The sequence below is a fragment of the Branchiostoma lanceolatum genome, chromosome 11 (genome assembly GCF_035083965.1).
Source record: "Branchiostoma lanceolatum isolate klBraLanc5 chromosome 11, klBraLanc5.hap2, whole genome shotgun sequence".
Classification (NCBI taxonomy): domain Eukaryota; kingdom Metazoa; phylum Chordata; class Leptocardii; order Amphioxiformes; family Branchiostomatidae; genus Branchiostoma; species Branchiostoma lanceolatum.
Window position 1 is genome coordinate 17,819,540 of NC_089732.1, and position 14,851 is coordinate 17,834,390.

At 40.8% G+C, this 14,851-nt stretch overlaps 1 protein-coding gene across 4 annotated transcripts in view; it reads right to left on the bottom strand.

Moving 5' to 3' along the window:
- The window catches only part of LOC136444459 (RNA exonuclease 1 homolog), a 51,691-nt gene that overhangs the window by 34,725 nt on the left and 2,115 nt on the right, over positions 1 to 14,851 (bottom strand). For all 4 annotated transcript variants that reach the window (XM_066442014.1, XM_066442011.1, XM_066442013.1 and 1 more), the window contains exon 2: positions 9,186 to 11,306. In XM_066442014.1, coding sequence (XP_066298111.1) covers positions 9,186 to 11,306 — 2,121 coding nt within the window. The remainder of the gene's footprint in view (positions 1 to 9,185; positions 11,307 to 14,851) is intronic.

Consider the following 14,851-nt stretch of genomic DNA (forward strand, 5'->3'; position numbering starts at 1 on the left):
GTCACCACAGCCCGGTACATCCTTCTCGTAATTGTCACCAGTTTCGTTATGCGGTCCCTGAGCATTCTTGCAAATAAATTCACTGTTCAGTGATCACAGAGTATGAGAGGTGTTCAATAGACCGATCCTGTCGAACACCAGATCGAACGTATGGAACCCCCTAAGAACCCCCGAACACCTCCGTCAAAAACAGCGCTAGTAGGACAGACATGGCTCGTGTAAAGTAGATTACGTATATCTGAGACAGGTTTTTCACTGTAATGGTTGCATGTATGCTCAGGACACAAACGAATGGAAGAGGACACTTGCTCGGACACTCAATAGGAGGGAGCTTGTACCACATTGGCAGCTACTACAGCGCCTGCTAGCGTATATTTTCGCCTCTTCCGTACTGGTGTGTGATAGTGATCAATTTACCGGTAAACAGGGAAGTAAAATAATCAATAGTAAAATAAAATAATTTAAATTCTTATTTACTGAAGATCATGCAGCATTTTTGCATGCAGTCAGAACAGTGGGAACCCTGTCACAGATATACGCACCCTGTTTTACACATGCATCTGCTGTTTGTCAAAAACCGGGAGCTGATTCCCACCAACAAGGTAATGATGTGCGACACCTACCGCTTCAGTATTGACCGAAAACAGTAGGCTCTCGCTGCAATTACGTGCACCCCCTCCTCAAACAACTCAACTTGATGGATACAGACTTCAACAAAGAATGCAGCCCAGTTTTCTTTGACCCGCTTTGAAAGTGTTTTAGAGTCCAAAAACTTAACGAAAGTCAGTCGACATTATTTTCCACCTGGCCGCGGCAGCCATTTTTGTCCGTCAAGCCCTGTTTTTGACGGAGGTGTTCGAAATAGAACAGGGGGTGTGGCTTTGGGATCGGTCTATTGTGTTGAGATCTCGGCTGCAGGAAGGCCATTCTGTCCTCTATATTCCTACACCTTCACGGAGGTGGTCTGAAATACCTCATTCTGTATGGACGTGCACTAGTATCATCTTGCAGAATGGCACTCATATTGCAGAGGTAAGAATCTAGGACTCCAACAAATTGTCAGTCTATCTGTGCAACAGTCAGCATAGGTTCTCACAGTCAGCATAGGGTTCTCCTCGCCGCCCCAACACTTTCATTTACCCTTCCAACAGTCAAAATAAATCTAATCTCATCTGTAGCTGTGAACATAACATTCCTCTAACACTGTTCCATTCATGATACGGACGACGTCACCGCAAAAGTGTTTGATGCTAGCAGGGAAATTTGGGCACTTTTTTTCTACAACCCACTCGCGTAAGCAGGCCTGGTGCTCGCTCCATGAGATTGCAATTATAATGAGTTGGGTATCATAGGAAAGAAAATTACACAAGCTTTCCAGCAACATATAAATCATTGATCAAGAAACAACGGAAATTTGATCAACGAAAGTAAAGTCACCAAACTTTTTGTGCCAAGTTTATTATTGCTTACCCCCAGTAAATCTGGTGGGATGACACAGCCAAACTTGTGCAAGATCAAGAATTTGGGTGAGGGCAGGAATGCCACTTTGGAAATAAGAATTATTACAGAAATTAGATTTTGCATTCTCTGACCTGTTTACAAATAAACATGATTATGACAAACCTGTTCTAGAACAACTGCTGTCATGTTTACAGGTCAGGTGAGGTAAAAAATTGGCCATAGTGTACATGTACATGTGACGTTGCGCTACCAGACGTTGTGCACTAAATTCTCAGCCTATTGTCTTCCACTTTGGGTCATACACGTGTCCAGGAGTGTTATCCACATGAGATCTCATGAAGAACTAGAGTTCCACGACCTCATACCTTCGCCAAATGATTTTAACCTTTTTGACTGATGTGAAGGACACGGGATTAAACAGTCGGGAAGCAGAGGCTAGGGCAAGAGACAGGACTACATGGAGGATCCTCCTGGAAAGCAAGGGGCCAGTTTCTGGCCTGAGCACGTAGGCAGGACTGATGTCATGACGTATCAGGACTTTTTTTTTCAGGAGTGTTTCTCATCAATTATAAATCATACCAGTTGATCTTCTTCACCCAAAAAAAAAGTATGAGCTTAACAAAGAAGGTTATGCTTAGCCTAACGAAGTAACATTTATCATGAATTATACAAATGAGGTCCTTATTAGCATAATTTGATTCAACGATGTTCACATTCACATAACTTCCAAATGACACAAGTATGAAATTGCCATCATTTACCTGTATGGAATTATTATAGTAGTTTCTCATTAATTATGCAAATTAGGGCTACATTTGCATATTCTTTATCCATCAAAATTCCTCAGTAACAAATGTCACATATTTCAATAGTCATATCATGGAACACAGCGGGTTTCTAAACTTGCCTCATTAATTATGCAATTAGAATCTGATTTGCATAATTATCATCCAATCATTCAAAGCATCACGTAAGCTATCTACATACCAAAAATCATTAACATCCATCAAGCCCATCTTGAGTTATAGTATTTTCTCATTAATTATGCAAATGAGGTCTTCATTTGCATAATTGATATCTATTTATATTTCTCTCTTCATCAGTTACATATGTCACATGTTTGAGAGTCCTATCGTGGAATTTGGCGGATGTATAAACTTTCCTCATTAATTATGCAAATTAGATACTGATTTGCAAAATAAGTATCTAATCATGTACATCATCACTCAAGCTATCTACAGTCAAACCTGCCCAAGGCGACCACCCGGCGGACCGAGCAAAAACGGTCGCGATGGACAGGTGGTCGCCATGAAGAGGATTCTACTCACATATTTCCAGGTCGAGGTTTTCAAATACAGTATGTAAATGGATGGAAAATTATGTGAATTTAGACAGCATGACCCCCACCAGGTTCAATTCTGATTGACAGGAAGATCCTTAAAAAAATTGCATTTTTCGTTATGGATGTAATAATTGTATACCGCTACATCGTGTACAAATTTTCTTCATAATTTTTACTACAAAACAATATGGTTGCCTCGATGATCTCGCAGCGCCCTCCCGCATTCACATGTTACATTAAATAGTACACACACACACGCACATCATCGAAGTTTTAAGGACTAAGACAGATCCCTAGAAAACGCCTGCTGGTCCCAGCCTTTTTTGGGGCGCCGACCGCTGGATGAAAAGGTCAAAAAGTTTTCGATCTGACAACTAAAGATGAAAACGGAACGGTGTAATTTCGTCGCGCCGCGCTGCCATTAGCTCTGTGCGACTGCATCGAAAGGTAAGTCAGTGCAGCAGAACGCACAGCATCCAATAAAAGTTTGAGATTCATGGGAATAAAAAGAAAATAAGAATTTTAATTTTCACCAATAACTAGAGTATTCGTAAATGTTCATACACAAAAGCATCGTGTTTTAGAAAAGTCAGCGCTACGCCAAATCCGGGCCGCCCCAAATCCAAGATGGCGTCGGGACCAAGGAACAACATTTCTCGCCCGATGTTTTGCCCACCGCGAAGTTTGTTTGTTTGTTTGTTTATTGAGATCTCCATTAGATTGTACATTGTAAATCTATTCTTCCTGGAGTCCAAAACAATGAAACAGAACAAATGTACATGAAAGTAAAACCAACATAACAAAGGTGTGAGTTTAAATCAAAATATAACATAACGCATACAACATTAACTCAAAACTGAAATTAAAATGAAACGTGGGGATGGTCAGAGGTCATGGCTGAATAAAGTAACAAAATCTTTTCAAAGTAAACTAGAGTTCCACGAACACATTATCTTCGCCAAATAATCAAGGCTTATTATGGAAAGTGATTAATATTTACGTGCTTATCACCCCCTGTAAATTTAATCATGCACCATACCATTATGATTGGACGTTATGATTGGGCGAATGAGTCCAGTCTAGATAGGGTTAAAAATCATTTGGTGGTACAGGACTAGTATATGTGTAGAGTGTGATGATATATGTTATAACTGGTCATGAAAAAATGTGAGTATGTTGATATTATATGGGCCACAAAGGTTCGATATGGCAGTGTTGAAAGTTGAAAGTGATGATGAAATAGTATAGTCAATACATATGAATAGAATAAATCTGGCACGTTTTTAGGTGTTTTTAGTCAGGCTTTCTATTTTGTCCCTATTTCGGTATGTCGCCAACCGTGTTGAACTAAAATGCTTAAACTGAACGCGTCAAAAACCAGCGGGACTCACACCTCTGCTTGGAGAATAGTTTATTTATTTGACCTACATGTACGTTTATGCAAGGCTATCTGTTTACATGACCTGACACTGTCCCATGTCCCATTGAAAGGCAGTGGGTTAACAAACTTTGCTTACTAATTATGCAAATTAGCTGCTTATTTGCATAATTAGTCATTAATAATGTAAAGCACCATCCGAGCTCTCTACATACCAAACATCACGACGATCTGTCGACCCCTTCTCAAGTTATTCATGTCCGAATGTCAAAACAAAAACACCCACTGCAGTTCTTAACAAGCCGTTAGGGGGCCAAAATTTACAGAACTTACTTTCTGTGGCATGAACTATCTACCACACAAAAATCATGACCATAGCACTTTCAGAAAATATGCCCCTAAATTTTGAAGCTCTGCTGCAGTACCTTTGGTACCCCCTAGAAGGCCCATTATCGAACTTGACCTTCCTTTCTGTAAATCCTACCCATACACTGAATATCATAAGGATCCATCAACAGCTTCTCGAGTTATGCTGGCGACATACAAATACACATCCACACAAAGCCCGCTGCAGTACCGACGGAAAATACCAGGGGAACCATTTTTGAACTTGACCTCCGTTTCTACAACATCTACACACCTGCAAAAAATCATGAAGATCCATCAACGTTTCCGTCACTTTTTTTGCCTACATACAAACACAAAAAAATGCAAAGTCCGCTGCAGTACTATTGAAAAACGCAAGGTAAACCATTTTCGAACTTGACCTTCCTTTACACAACCACTGCACACCTATCAAAAATCATAAAGATTCATTGAAGTTTTCTTGAGTTATGCTCCTGACATACATTCAGACCCACCCAACAGATTTTTCAACCGAAAACATAATCTTCTCCGAGTACAAGTACCCGGCGAAGATAATAACAAAGAGGATGCAAACAGCAAGCCATGATAACAGTAAGTAAATTAACAAAGTGGATGCAGAACTGCAAATCATAATAACAATAAGTAATTAACACAGTGGATGCAGAACTGCAAATCATAATAACAATAAGTCAATTACAAAGTGGATGCAGAACTGCAAATCATAATAATAATTAAATAATAAGTGGATGCAGAACTGCAAATCATAATAACAATAAGTAAATAACACAGTGGATGAAGAACTGCAAATCATAATAACAATAAGTAAATAACAAGTGGATGCAGAACTGTGAATCATAATAACTAAGTAGAAAACAAAATGGATGCGACCTGATAATAATTTAATAACCCAAACTTAACAAAGAAAATACTAATGCCTACCTTTACAATAGTTTGAGTTTAATTAATTACAGCTACAATTTCATTTAATCAAGGACTTGGTTCAAGAACGTATTACCACCAGTACTGTAAAGGCCTAGTTGTGTCAATTTTAGAATGAATCCACTTGGTGATTTGTGTTTTGAAATTTGAAGGTGTAGTAGATTTCATATGTGGTGGGAAGGAATTGTGTGATTTGGTACATCTGTACAAGAATGTACGTGTCAATGTTGCTGTCTTAGGCTTAGGTAACCTGAAACTGCCACCTTTTGCAAAACGAGTGTTGTGGTCATGTGTACTGTTGACATTTTGTAATCTTTTGTAAATAGCCTCGGGTTTCTTAGTTGCTAAAAGTTTGTTGAACATGGAGAGTGTACCAGTGTAAAGTCTTTCTTTAACTGTGGGCCATTGCAGTCTCCTGTGCATGTCACTGGTGTTGTCTGTGTAGTGTGCATTTAAAACAAGTCTGGCAGCCCTGTTCTGCAGAGTCTGTAGTTTGTTTAAGGATGTTTGTAGGCCAGTGGACAACAAGCAAGAACAATAATCCATGTGGGATAAGACTAGTGTCTGAGTCACTGTTTTTAGTGGTCCTTCAGAAAGGAGATTTCTTGATCTCCTTAGCACTGCTAGGGAACCAGTCATCTTGTTTAACACTTTTTCAATGTGTGGGGTCCATGTCAAGTGCTGGTCCATTAGGAAACCAAGTAATTTTGCCTGTGCTACCTGCTCTATCATTCAACCATCCAATGAAAGCTGTATGCTGGGGTTGTGCTTTAGCTTGTGGCGACTGCCAAAGATGATTGATTTAGTTTTATCTATATTCAGTATGAGTTTATTCGCTTTAATCCAGTCATGTATATTTGTGAGTTCGGACTGCAGTTTGTTTTGTACAGTTGAAGCATTTGGGCCGGAAGCAGATGGGGTTGTGTCGTCGGCATATAACTCCATACTGCACTGTGTGACAACTGTGGGCAGATCATTGGTATAAATCCAAACAACTCCCCTGTGGAACCCCACTCAAGCTCTCTCTGTGAGATGACACACTGCCATTCACCATGACAGCTTGTGTTCTTTTGGTCAGATAGCTTTTGACCCAGCTAATGGCAGAGTTGTCGAATCCGTAACTGTTTAGTTTGGCCAACAACACCCTGTGGTTTACCACATCAAAGGCAGCGCTGAAATCCAAGAGTACTGCGCCTACTATGTTGCCTTTATCTACCTCTTGTAGCCATCTATCCGTCATCTGAATGAGAGCCGTAGCTGTCGAGTGGTGCATTTTGTATGCATGCTGGCGATCGGATAGAATGTTGTTAGATACAAGGTAAGATTGGATTTGGCTTTTACTTATCTTTTCCATTAATTTACTTATGGTGGGCAGGAGGCTTATGGGGCGGCTGTTTGCGCCATTCAAAGGAAGTGCTTTGTTCTTGATTAGAGGCAGTATCTTCGCATTCTTCCATTGTGCAGGGAATGTTGCTTGTTCAAAGGAGCTGTTAAAGATATGACCTAAAGGACCTGCTATGTGGTCAGCAGAGATACGTAGCAATGAATTGTCTATGTTGTCAAACCCAGTTGTATAAGATAGAGGAAGAGAGGTAAGCATATCATGTACCTGGGTCACAGTTACCTTTTCAAAAGAAAAGGTACAGTTCTTAGATGCCATAATGTGCTCCTCAATTGGAGTCATTTTTCGGCGGAATTTAGCAAGACATAGACACATTTTTGTTGAAAATACAAGAAATAGATAGTAAAATAGATGGCCTTTGACGCCATGCACTACGTATTCGTTTTGAAAATTGAGTTTAAACGGAACTGAGTTTGCGTTAAACTATAAGATTACGATAGGCACAACAACATCACAAACATTTGTCTTTACAATGTTTATAGGGGGAACGTTTTATTAAAACACTTCGTGGAGGAATCGATGCTATAACATTGCTATTCCATATATTTTTGTCCTTATTTTTGTCCTTTACAGTCTTGAAAACATTTCCTTGAAATCCGACAGCAAAATGATCTGATGTCACCGCACGCTTAAAAATTAGGCGGCCGCCATGGGCAGGGATTGTGCTCTGTGCGGTCCCAATTCGTGGCGGTCGCGGTCGCGTTGGACGGGTGGTCGCCTTGGGCAGGCAGCTTAATGCTTGTGCCTATGGGGAAAATTTTCGGGACCGAGAAAAAGCGGTCGCCATGGCCAGGTGGTTGCGTTGAAAAGGTGGTCGCCTAGGCAGGTTTGACTGTACTTGCCAAAAATCATAACCATCCATCAAGCCCTTCTTGAGTTATTCCCTTTCAAAGTCTGAACCAAAACCTGCTCCTGCAGTTCCAAAAAAGCCGCTAGGGGGCAAAAACCTATACCACTTACTCTCTGTCCAAAGAGCTATCTACCACTCAAAAATCAGTTCCATAGCTTGTCCAGAACACGAGATATTGAAACAGGAAGTTCCGCTGCAGTACCGTAAGAAGCCGCATACAATAATAGTATTTTAAGCCGTAACAGCAAGTGTCCTCTAATAGTACGGCACTGCATCTTTTGTTCCCTTTTTCTAATTTGCACCAATACTATAAATTAAATTGTCGGCTCAGAACTTACATGTAGGTCTGACAAATACACAATTTTAACAGCTCACATCTTACTCCAGGGTTGCACATACCCATCTGCAACTTGCAACTTGCAGGAGAAATTTGAGGTTTGCGGGTAGAAAAATAAAACTTGCAAACTGACAACCTGCGATATCGCAATGCCTGGAAAGAGAATTTTGAGTCCTGTAGTCATGATGACCATTTAACCATCACAGATGTCTTATAAGTGATCCTCCCCTTCTCTTCTTCCCTAAATCAATTCCACCTATCTCCCTCCCAGAAGGGGACCGGGCATCGGAACGGCGGATCAGCTGTCCATGCGTGTACTATACCACACTACTTTCAGGAAAGGGGTGTCTTCCTGTAATGCTGCAGTACCTTAAAATACTGCTAAGAGCCCCAAATTGCCATATTTGTTGGAGACCTTTATAACTACCAACAGGCTAAAATTCAAACAAATTCATCAAAAGGATCTTAAGTTATAAGCGCAAACACACAGTACCCTCATTGGAGGTGAACCTCCCTCACGGAGGTAACTAAACTGTTTGAACTAAAAAGTTTGGAAACTTGATTTTGGTAGGTCTTTATCAATTTCACTGCATTATATAACATTTGAAAGACTATTTCTATCTTTTGTAATATGTCACCTGACTAGCCATGATCCATAGCTGCATATATAAGTGAGCTAGTCTTGAGAATAATGTGCCGAAATTTCCAAGGATTATCTGTCTGTTGTTTTGTGATGATAGGTATAGTGTGTTTTATATCATTGGAAAGCTGGTCTATTGTCCTTTAAAATCATATGCAATTTGTATTGTAATGATTACGGTTTTGTGCCAGGAGCACCAGGACTGAATTTGTGGGAGGGTTGCCAAAAAAAATGCTATGATTTCCCTGCCAATCTCAAGCAATGTTAATTTTGGCACTTTTGCTTTGAGACCCACTCAAATGATCAGCCCGGATGCTCAATCCACAAATGTTCTAGCATACTAAGTGGGGTACTATTACTATTGTAAAGGTTAATACATTTTCTAATATCTATGACAATATAATTGATACAGGAACAACAGAGATATCATCAACTGAAGTTTCCAAACTTTTTGTGTTAAGTATATATACCTGATGATGCATCCTGGGAAGTACCATCTCCTGTTGCCATGGATACATCATCTTCACTTTCCTCCCCAAACAGATCAGCATGGCTCACTTTTATACCGGGTGTCATCTTGGACTTCCCATCCTTGTCTTCACAACTTTTCACTTTCTTCAAGGCTGACTTTGACTGTCTTGATTTCTCCCTGGCCCGTGTATCACTGTCTGAGTCTGCAAATGTCAGGTCATATGGCGACTTTGATTTTGGAATTAATTTCTTCTGTGACCTTGAACTTTTGCATGCCATTATTTTCCTATGTTTGTCATTGCTGGCTTCTTTCTTGGACACAGAGTTTGAAGAGCTAGAACTTGACTTTGTTCTAACTTTTCCCCCTTTCTCTTTTACATGTTCATGGCTACTGCTTTCAGAAGTTGGCTTGATGTTTCTACTGTCTTTTCCACATTTTTTCTGACTTGTATTTACTTTCCCTTCTTCAAAATCGGATCTACGATGGTGTTTGTAGGTTGTCTTTACTGTCATGCTATTTAGCTTGCTAAAGTCTTCATCAGAGTCACTTGGGTTCAACATTTGTTTTTTAGTTTTTATCCAATCCACTTTTTCAAGAACTTTAGGATCATAACGTTCTGAGAGTTTGCTGGTTACACCCTTTGTTAGAGATACTGAATGCTTGAGGTACTGGATTCTTTTCTTTTCTTCTTCAACCAAGTTGCCATACACTGTGTTACACTCGTCTGACGTACTGCTGACATACACTACATCCTCTGGCATTTGACGTTTGATTTCCTCATGTCTTGCTTTCTTCAATTTTGTCTTCTTTTCCCAGTCCGACACATCAGAAGATGGGTAATCTTCAAAAACTAAGTCAACATTACAGTTGCCTTCCTCTTTTACCTTAGGCAAACATCTGCTTGATTTAAAGGAGTTTTTGTCTGTGTTTTTCAGTTTTGAAATTGACCTAGGTGTAGAACTGTTTTCTGTTCTTACTCTTTTCACTTGCTGACCTTCCTTCGTGGTTTTGTCTTCTTTTGCAGAATTTTTCCTTGTGGAGCTATTCTTGTTACCGTCAACCTCAGACTTCACATCCTTTTGTTTGTTTTTAGGTTTAGTTTTCACATGCTTCACTGCCTTTTTATCTGAGGTCCCCGACTGGTCTCTAGGAATTTTTGCATCTTTTACATGTTTTGAAGTTTTTCTTCTCTTGATATCGTCTGGTCCGGAGGAAATGTTTGAGTCACTACCCAGTTTGTTGAGTTGTTCTGATACTTTAGTTTTATTTGTAGAGGTTTTTGACTTGAACAGCTGTTTTGCATCCTTGACTGTGTCTTTCAGTGATGTCATCATTTTATTTTCTGTTGTTGAAAGACCCAGGTCAGTCTCTGACACTGCATCAGATTCTGAGACTGTGAGATCTCTCTCCTTGTTATTGCTAACATTGTCTGCTATTGTCTCCTCTCTGAGTTCTGAATTGCCCTGAGTACTGTCTGAAGCGTGGTGATTTCGGCTCAGTTTCCTGACCGGCTGTGCGGCTGAACCCATATCCTCAGAGCTTTGGTCAGGCAATTTCCTCTTCTGTTGTTTTGGAATAGCAGAGTAATTCATGATAGGGTCATACTCCATGTCTGTTCCTTGATATTTGAAAGCCTCTGAATACTTGTTCATGGGTGGATCTTGCCTTGCATCACTAATGTCTAAATCACTTATAGGAGTGGGACGGTACCCTAAACTTCTACCTGAATCTGTGGATGGACAAGTAGGGTCGTATTCAGTACTGGGATGTTCCTGAACCGTAACATCAATCCCGGCGGCTTGGCGCTTCTTTAGCTCTGCTATGGGAGTCGGCCGGTACTCCACGATACCAGGCATGGTGCTGGGGAGTTTCGCGTGAACAGCCGGTACAGGCACCGCTCCTCTCTGTGAGGACTCACTCACGGACGGGTCATAGGGTATGTAGTTACCATGGTGATGACCAAGATCCCTCTGCTCCTTTTCCAGCACATTCCGGACTTTATCCACGGCATCCTTGACGATGTCGATTCTGAGGACTGTGGAGGAGCGGCCCGGAGAATCTTCCTGAGCGACATGATTTCCTGACAGGCTATTGGTTGATGCAGTTTGCGCTGGTCCTTCTGTGGTGGGAGGGAAACAAGAATGTTATGGTATGCGACAAATGGTACATGACATAACACTCAATGTTATTGTTAGACATCGGTATGACCTGATTTTCAGTGGGACAATTTACATTTACATCTTGATTGGCATCGTGTGGCGTAATGGTTAGAGTGTTGGGCTCAGAACAAATAGATCCCCGGTTCGATACTCTGAAATGCCTCTATACGTTGTGTCCTTGGGAAAGACACACTGTAACACGACATTCCTAACTTGACATGCTTAGAGTGATGCTCACCAAGTAATCGGTCTGAAGTGTGCCAAAAACACAGTTGGAGTTGGATTTAATGCACTAATGTGCCAAACTCTACTCTACTACACACAGGTATTCTAAGGAATAATAGATCTGCACAATTTGCCACCAGGAAGCATATTTTTTTCTTGTGTTTACAAATATTTTTTAAAAATAATTATGAAGCAAGGTTGTATTACATGTAATAATATAGTTGTTAAACTATTGTAGCATGCATACCAGTGTCCCTAATAGTAACGGGGGGTCCCATAACTTCAAACGTAAATTTATGAGTTCGACACCGCATTGCACCGGTGTCGGTTGTCTGAAAAGTGTTGCGTTTTGACAAATAATAGATTAGAGTGGTGGTGTTTAAGGATTTTCCGCTGTCGAGTTGATTTTACATCGTCCATGCACAATTTACACAATTTACACTATAATCTCAGTCGGTAAAACCAGAAAAATGTTGTTATAAATATAGCGTTCCATATTGTTCCATTCTAATTAGGGTAACATAACTTCGACAAACAAATACCTTTGTCTCTCTTTAATTTGTCGGCACGATTTTAAGTGAACTGACAGGATAATTTTGTGTCAACTAACTTCAGCTTCCCTGTAGTAGATAATTTTTTGACTGTGCGTAAGTCGCCACCAATGCAGGGCGCGCTGTGACTTAGCGACAGTTTACGCCGCTTGCGTTCCAAGCCATGTCAACGTTGACGATCCGTTCGTTGGTATGGCAATCAGTAGATACTTCATTTCATACAAAAATTAATGGTCCCGTAGCATGAATGCACAAATGTGCCACAAGTACGTCCAAAACTGCCGGGCAAGCATTGTTACACCGGAAACTGAAATGGTGACATTTGCTCTCAACACGGCACCGCATGTGACCAGAAAGTACACAGCAAATCTTCCTTGTTTTTCCAGTCAATTCAGTGCAAAGTTATGACATATTTTAAACAACATCATCGATTGTTTTTAGAGCTCGCTATTCATGATTTTCTAAATCATTTTTTGGAGCAAACAATGAGAAATCCCCATTTACATTTACATTCAATGAACTTCGTGCATTCAGAGATCTCCGACCCGTGCCGCCCACATCAAAGCAAAGCGGCCTGTCAATTTTAATGAACATGCGGGGTTAGGTTACATGTTTGCAACATTAATGCCTTTGCTTGTGGAACCATGTGGGGTTGTTGGAATTAGCTGTCCGGTCTGATTGGTGGAAACAGCTGTCCGGTCCGATTTCGGGGTGGAAAAAGCTGTTTGACTGTTGCTGTATATGGTTGCACCCCCTAGCAGAAATTAAGAAAAGTGCAAGCAGTCTAAAGTGTTAACGCATGTCATGGCGTGAAGCGCGCCCATTGGATGTAAAGGATGTAAGCCTACCTACCGACAGGAACGTATCAAATACAAGTTAATCCGACATGTTTCAAGCTAAATTAATAAGATCTGCTGTTTTAGAGCCTCACTATATATAGCTAGCTAGTAGGGATGCGTACCGAAACCCACTTTCAGGTTCAGGTCCGGACCGGTACCCAGAGGTTTCGGTTCAGGTCCGGACCAATTAGGTCCGACCTGAACCCATGGCATATTTTGATAATTGCCGCAACTGTCTTGCAATGTTTAATAGTAGTAACGTTACCTCCAGCAGTGAGAATAACCTTTTTCACAAAGTTTACACTGTGCCTGGTTCTGTATAGTAGGAGTTTGATTACATGGTCCCATACAATGCTGTTAGGGGAATAGCTCGCCGTGACAACGGTGCCCCACAGAGATCAAGCAAACATGACCCCGTCTGGGTTCTAGCGGAAAGAACAACACGCAAAGTTTCCAATATGGCGTCTACTGGGGCCATGAGGCCTTCAACCAATCACATCACTAGCTTCCCTTGACGTCATCAAACCTCGCGACAACTTGCGACAACTTGCGAGACTTCGGGAATTTCATGATGGCCGCCCTGCCGTCCAATGTTTTCGTCTTTTTCGAGCGCAAACTTTGCAATCTATGGAAGGTTAAAGATGGTCTAGAACGAAAAGCATATACAGTATATGCCAATTATTTGTATACCTTTTTTCTGTATATTTCGTCTTTCTGTATAGAATTCCAAAACACCAAACCATTTACCATTCACTCAATTGTAAAAACAATGCATATCTGTATAGCCCATAATCGTAAAGTTCGGGGTATTGTATAGAATCTTGTCCGATTTTATCGTAAAATGACCCACAACTATAGGCTAAATTTTGGATTTGAATTGTTGTTTCGGGAGTGGGGACGCCGTCTACCGTTCAACAATCACATTCTTTTGTTACTCGCTATTGTTATGCTTGCAAACAATCGATATCGGTGCCTTTGACCTTGCTTTGACATACGGTGATCTCATTAAAACCTGTTTTTCAAGACTCAAGCGACGAAAGTGAACAAAAATACGAAAAGAAAAACACGATTTTTGTCGGAGCATTTGAGCCTCTACGCTGTATTTTGCCGCGATTTAGTTATTTGTGGCCGTATTCGGCGGAGAACCTATTCCTTACATTCTTTCCCCGTGAAAATCCTGCTTATGTAGCGTAGATGAATCGTATTTTAAACCTCCTTGATTTTACGTAGCGATTTCAGAAAAAAGCGGCGAAGGTCGGGTGACGCTGGGCGGCCAGCTTTGTTTACTCATTGATATGCATTTTTCTACGCGCTGATTGGTTTACGTCATAAAAACCTGTGCTCTGATTGGTTGACTGTAAGATTTCACGTGATCAACATGCGGCGGGAGTTTTTTTATTTGGCAGGAGTTTCCCACGCAGTTCGGGCTTATCTGAACAAAATGGATCGCGTATTTAATCCAATATGGTGACGTTAAGATTTAACCTCCTTGGATCGACGAAAAGGTCGGATTGTACTTTGATTAAAATTTTGCAGAATAAAGTTGCGATATATCGTTAGTGTAATCAAGGAGGTTTTATAAAACCTCCTTGGTGTAATTGTGTGTCTTGCCCAAAATCCAATTCGCCCCCCCCCCTCCTTCGGGACGTCAATATCGCTAGTTCGGACAGTCGTATAGTTCGGGGAGTCGTATAATTTGCGCTGACAAATGGGCTATACAGATATGCGGAATCTACTGTATGTGAGTGCTAGATTTTTTTATCGGTCCAGTACCGAAATACCCGGAAAACTGGGTTTCGGTTTTTTGGACCTGAACTGAAACGTTTTTTCAGGTAATAACCGGACCTTTATAACCAGTACGCATCCCTACTAGCTAGTATTTGATTTAGA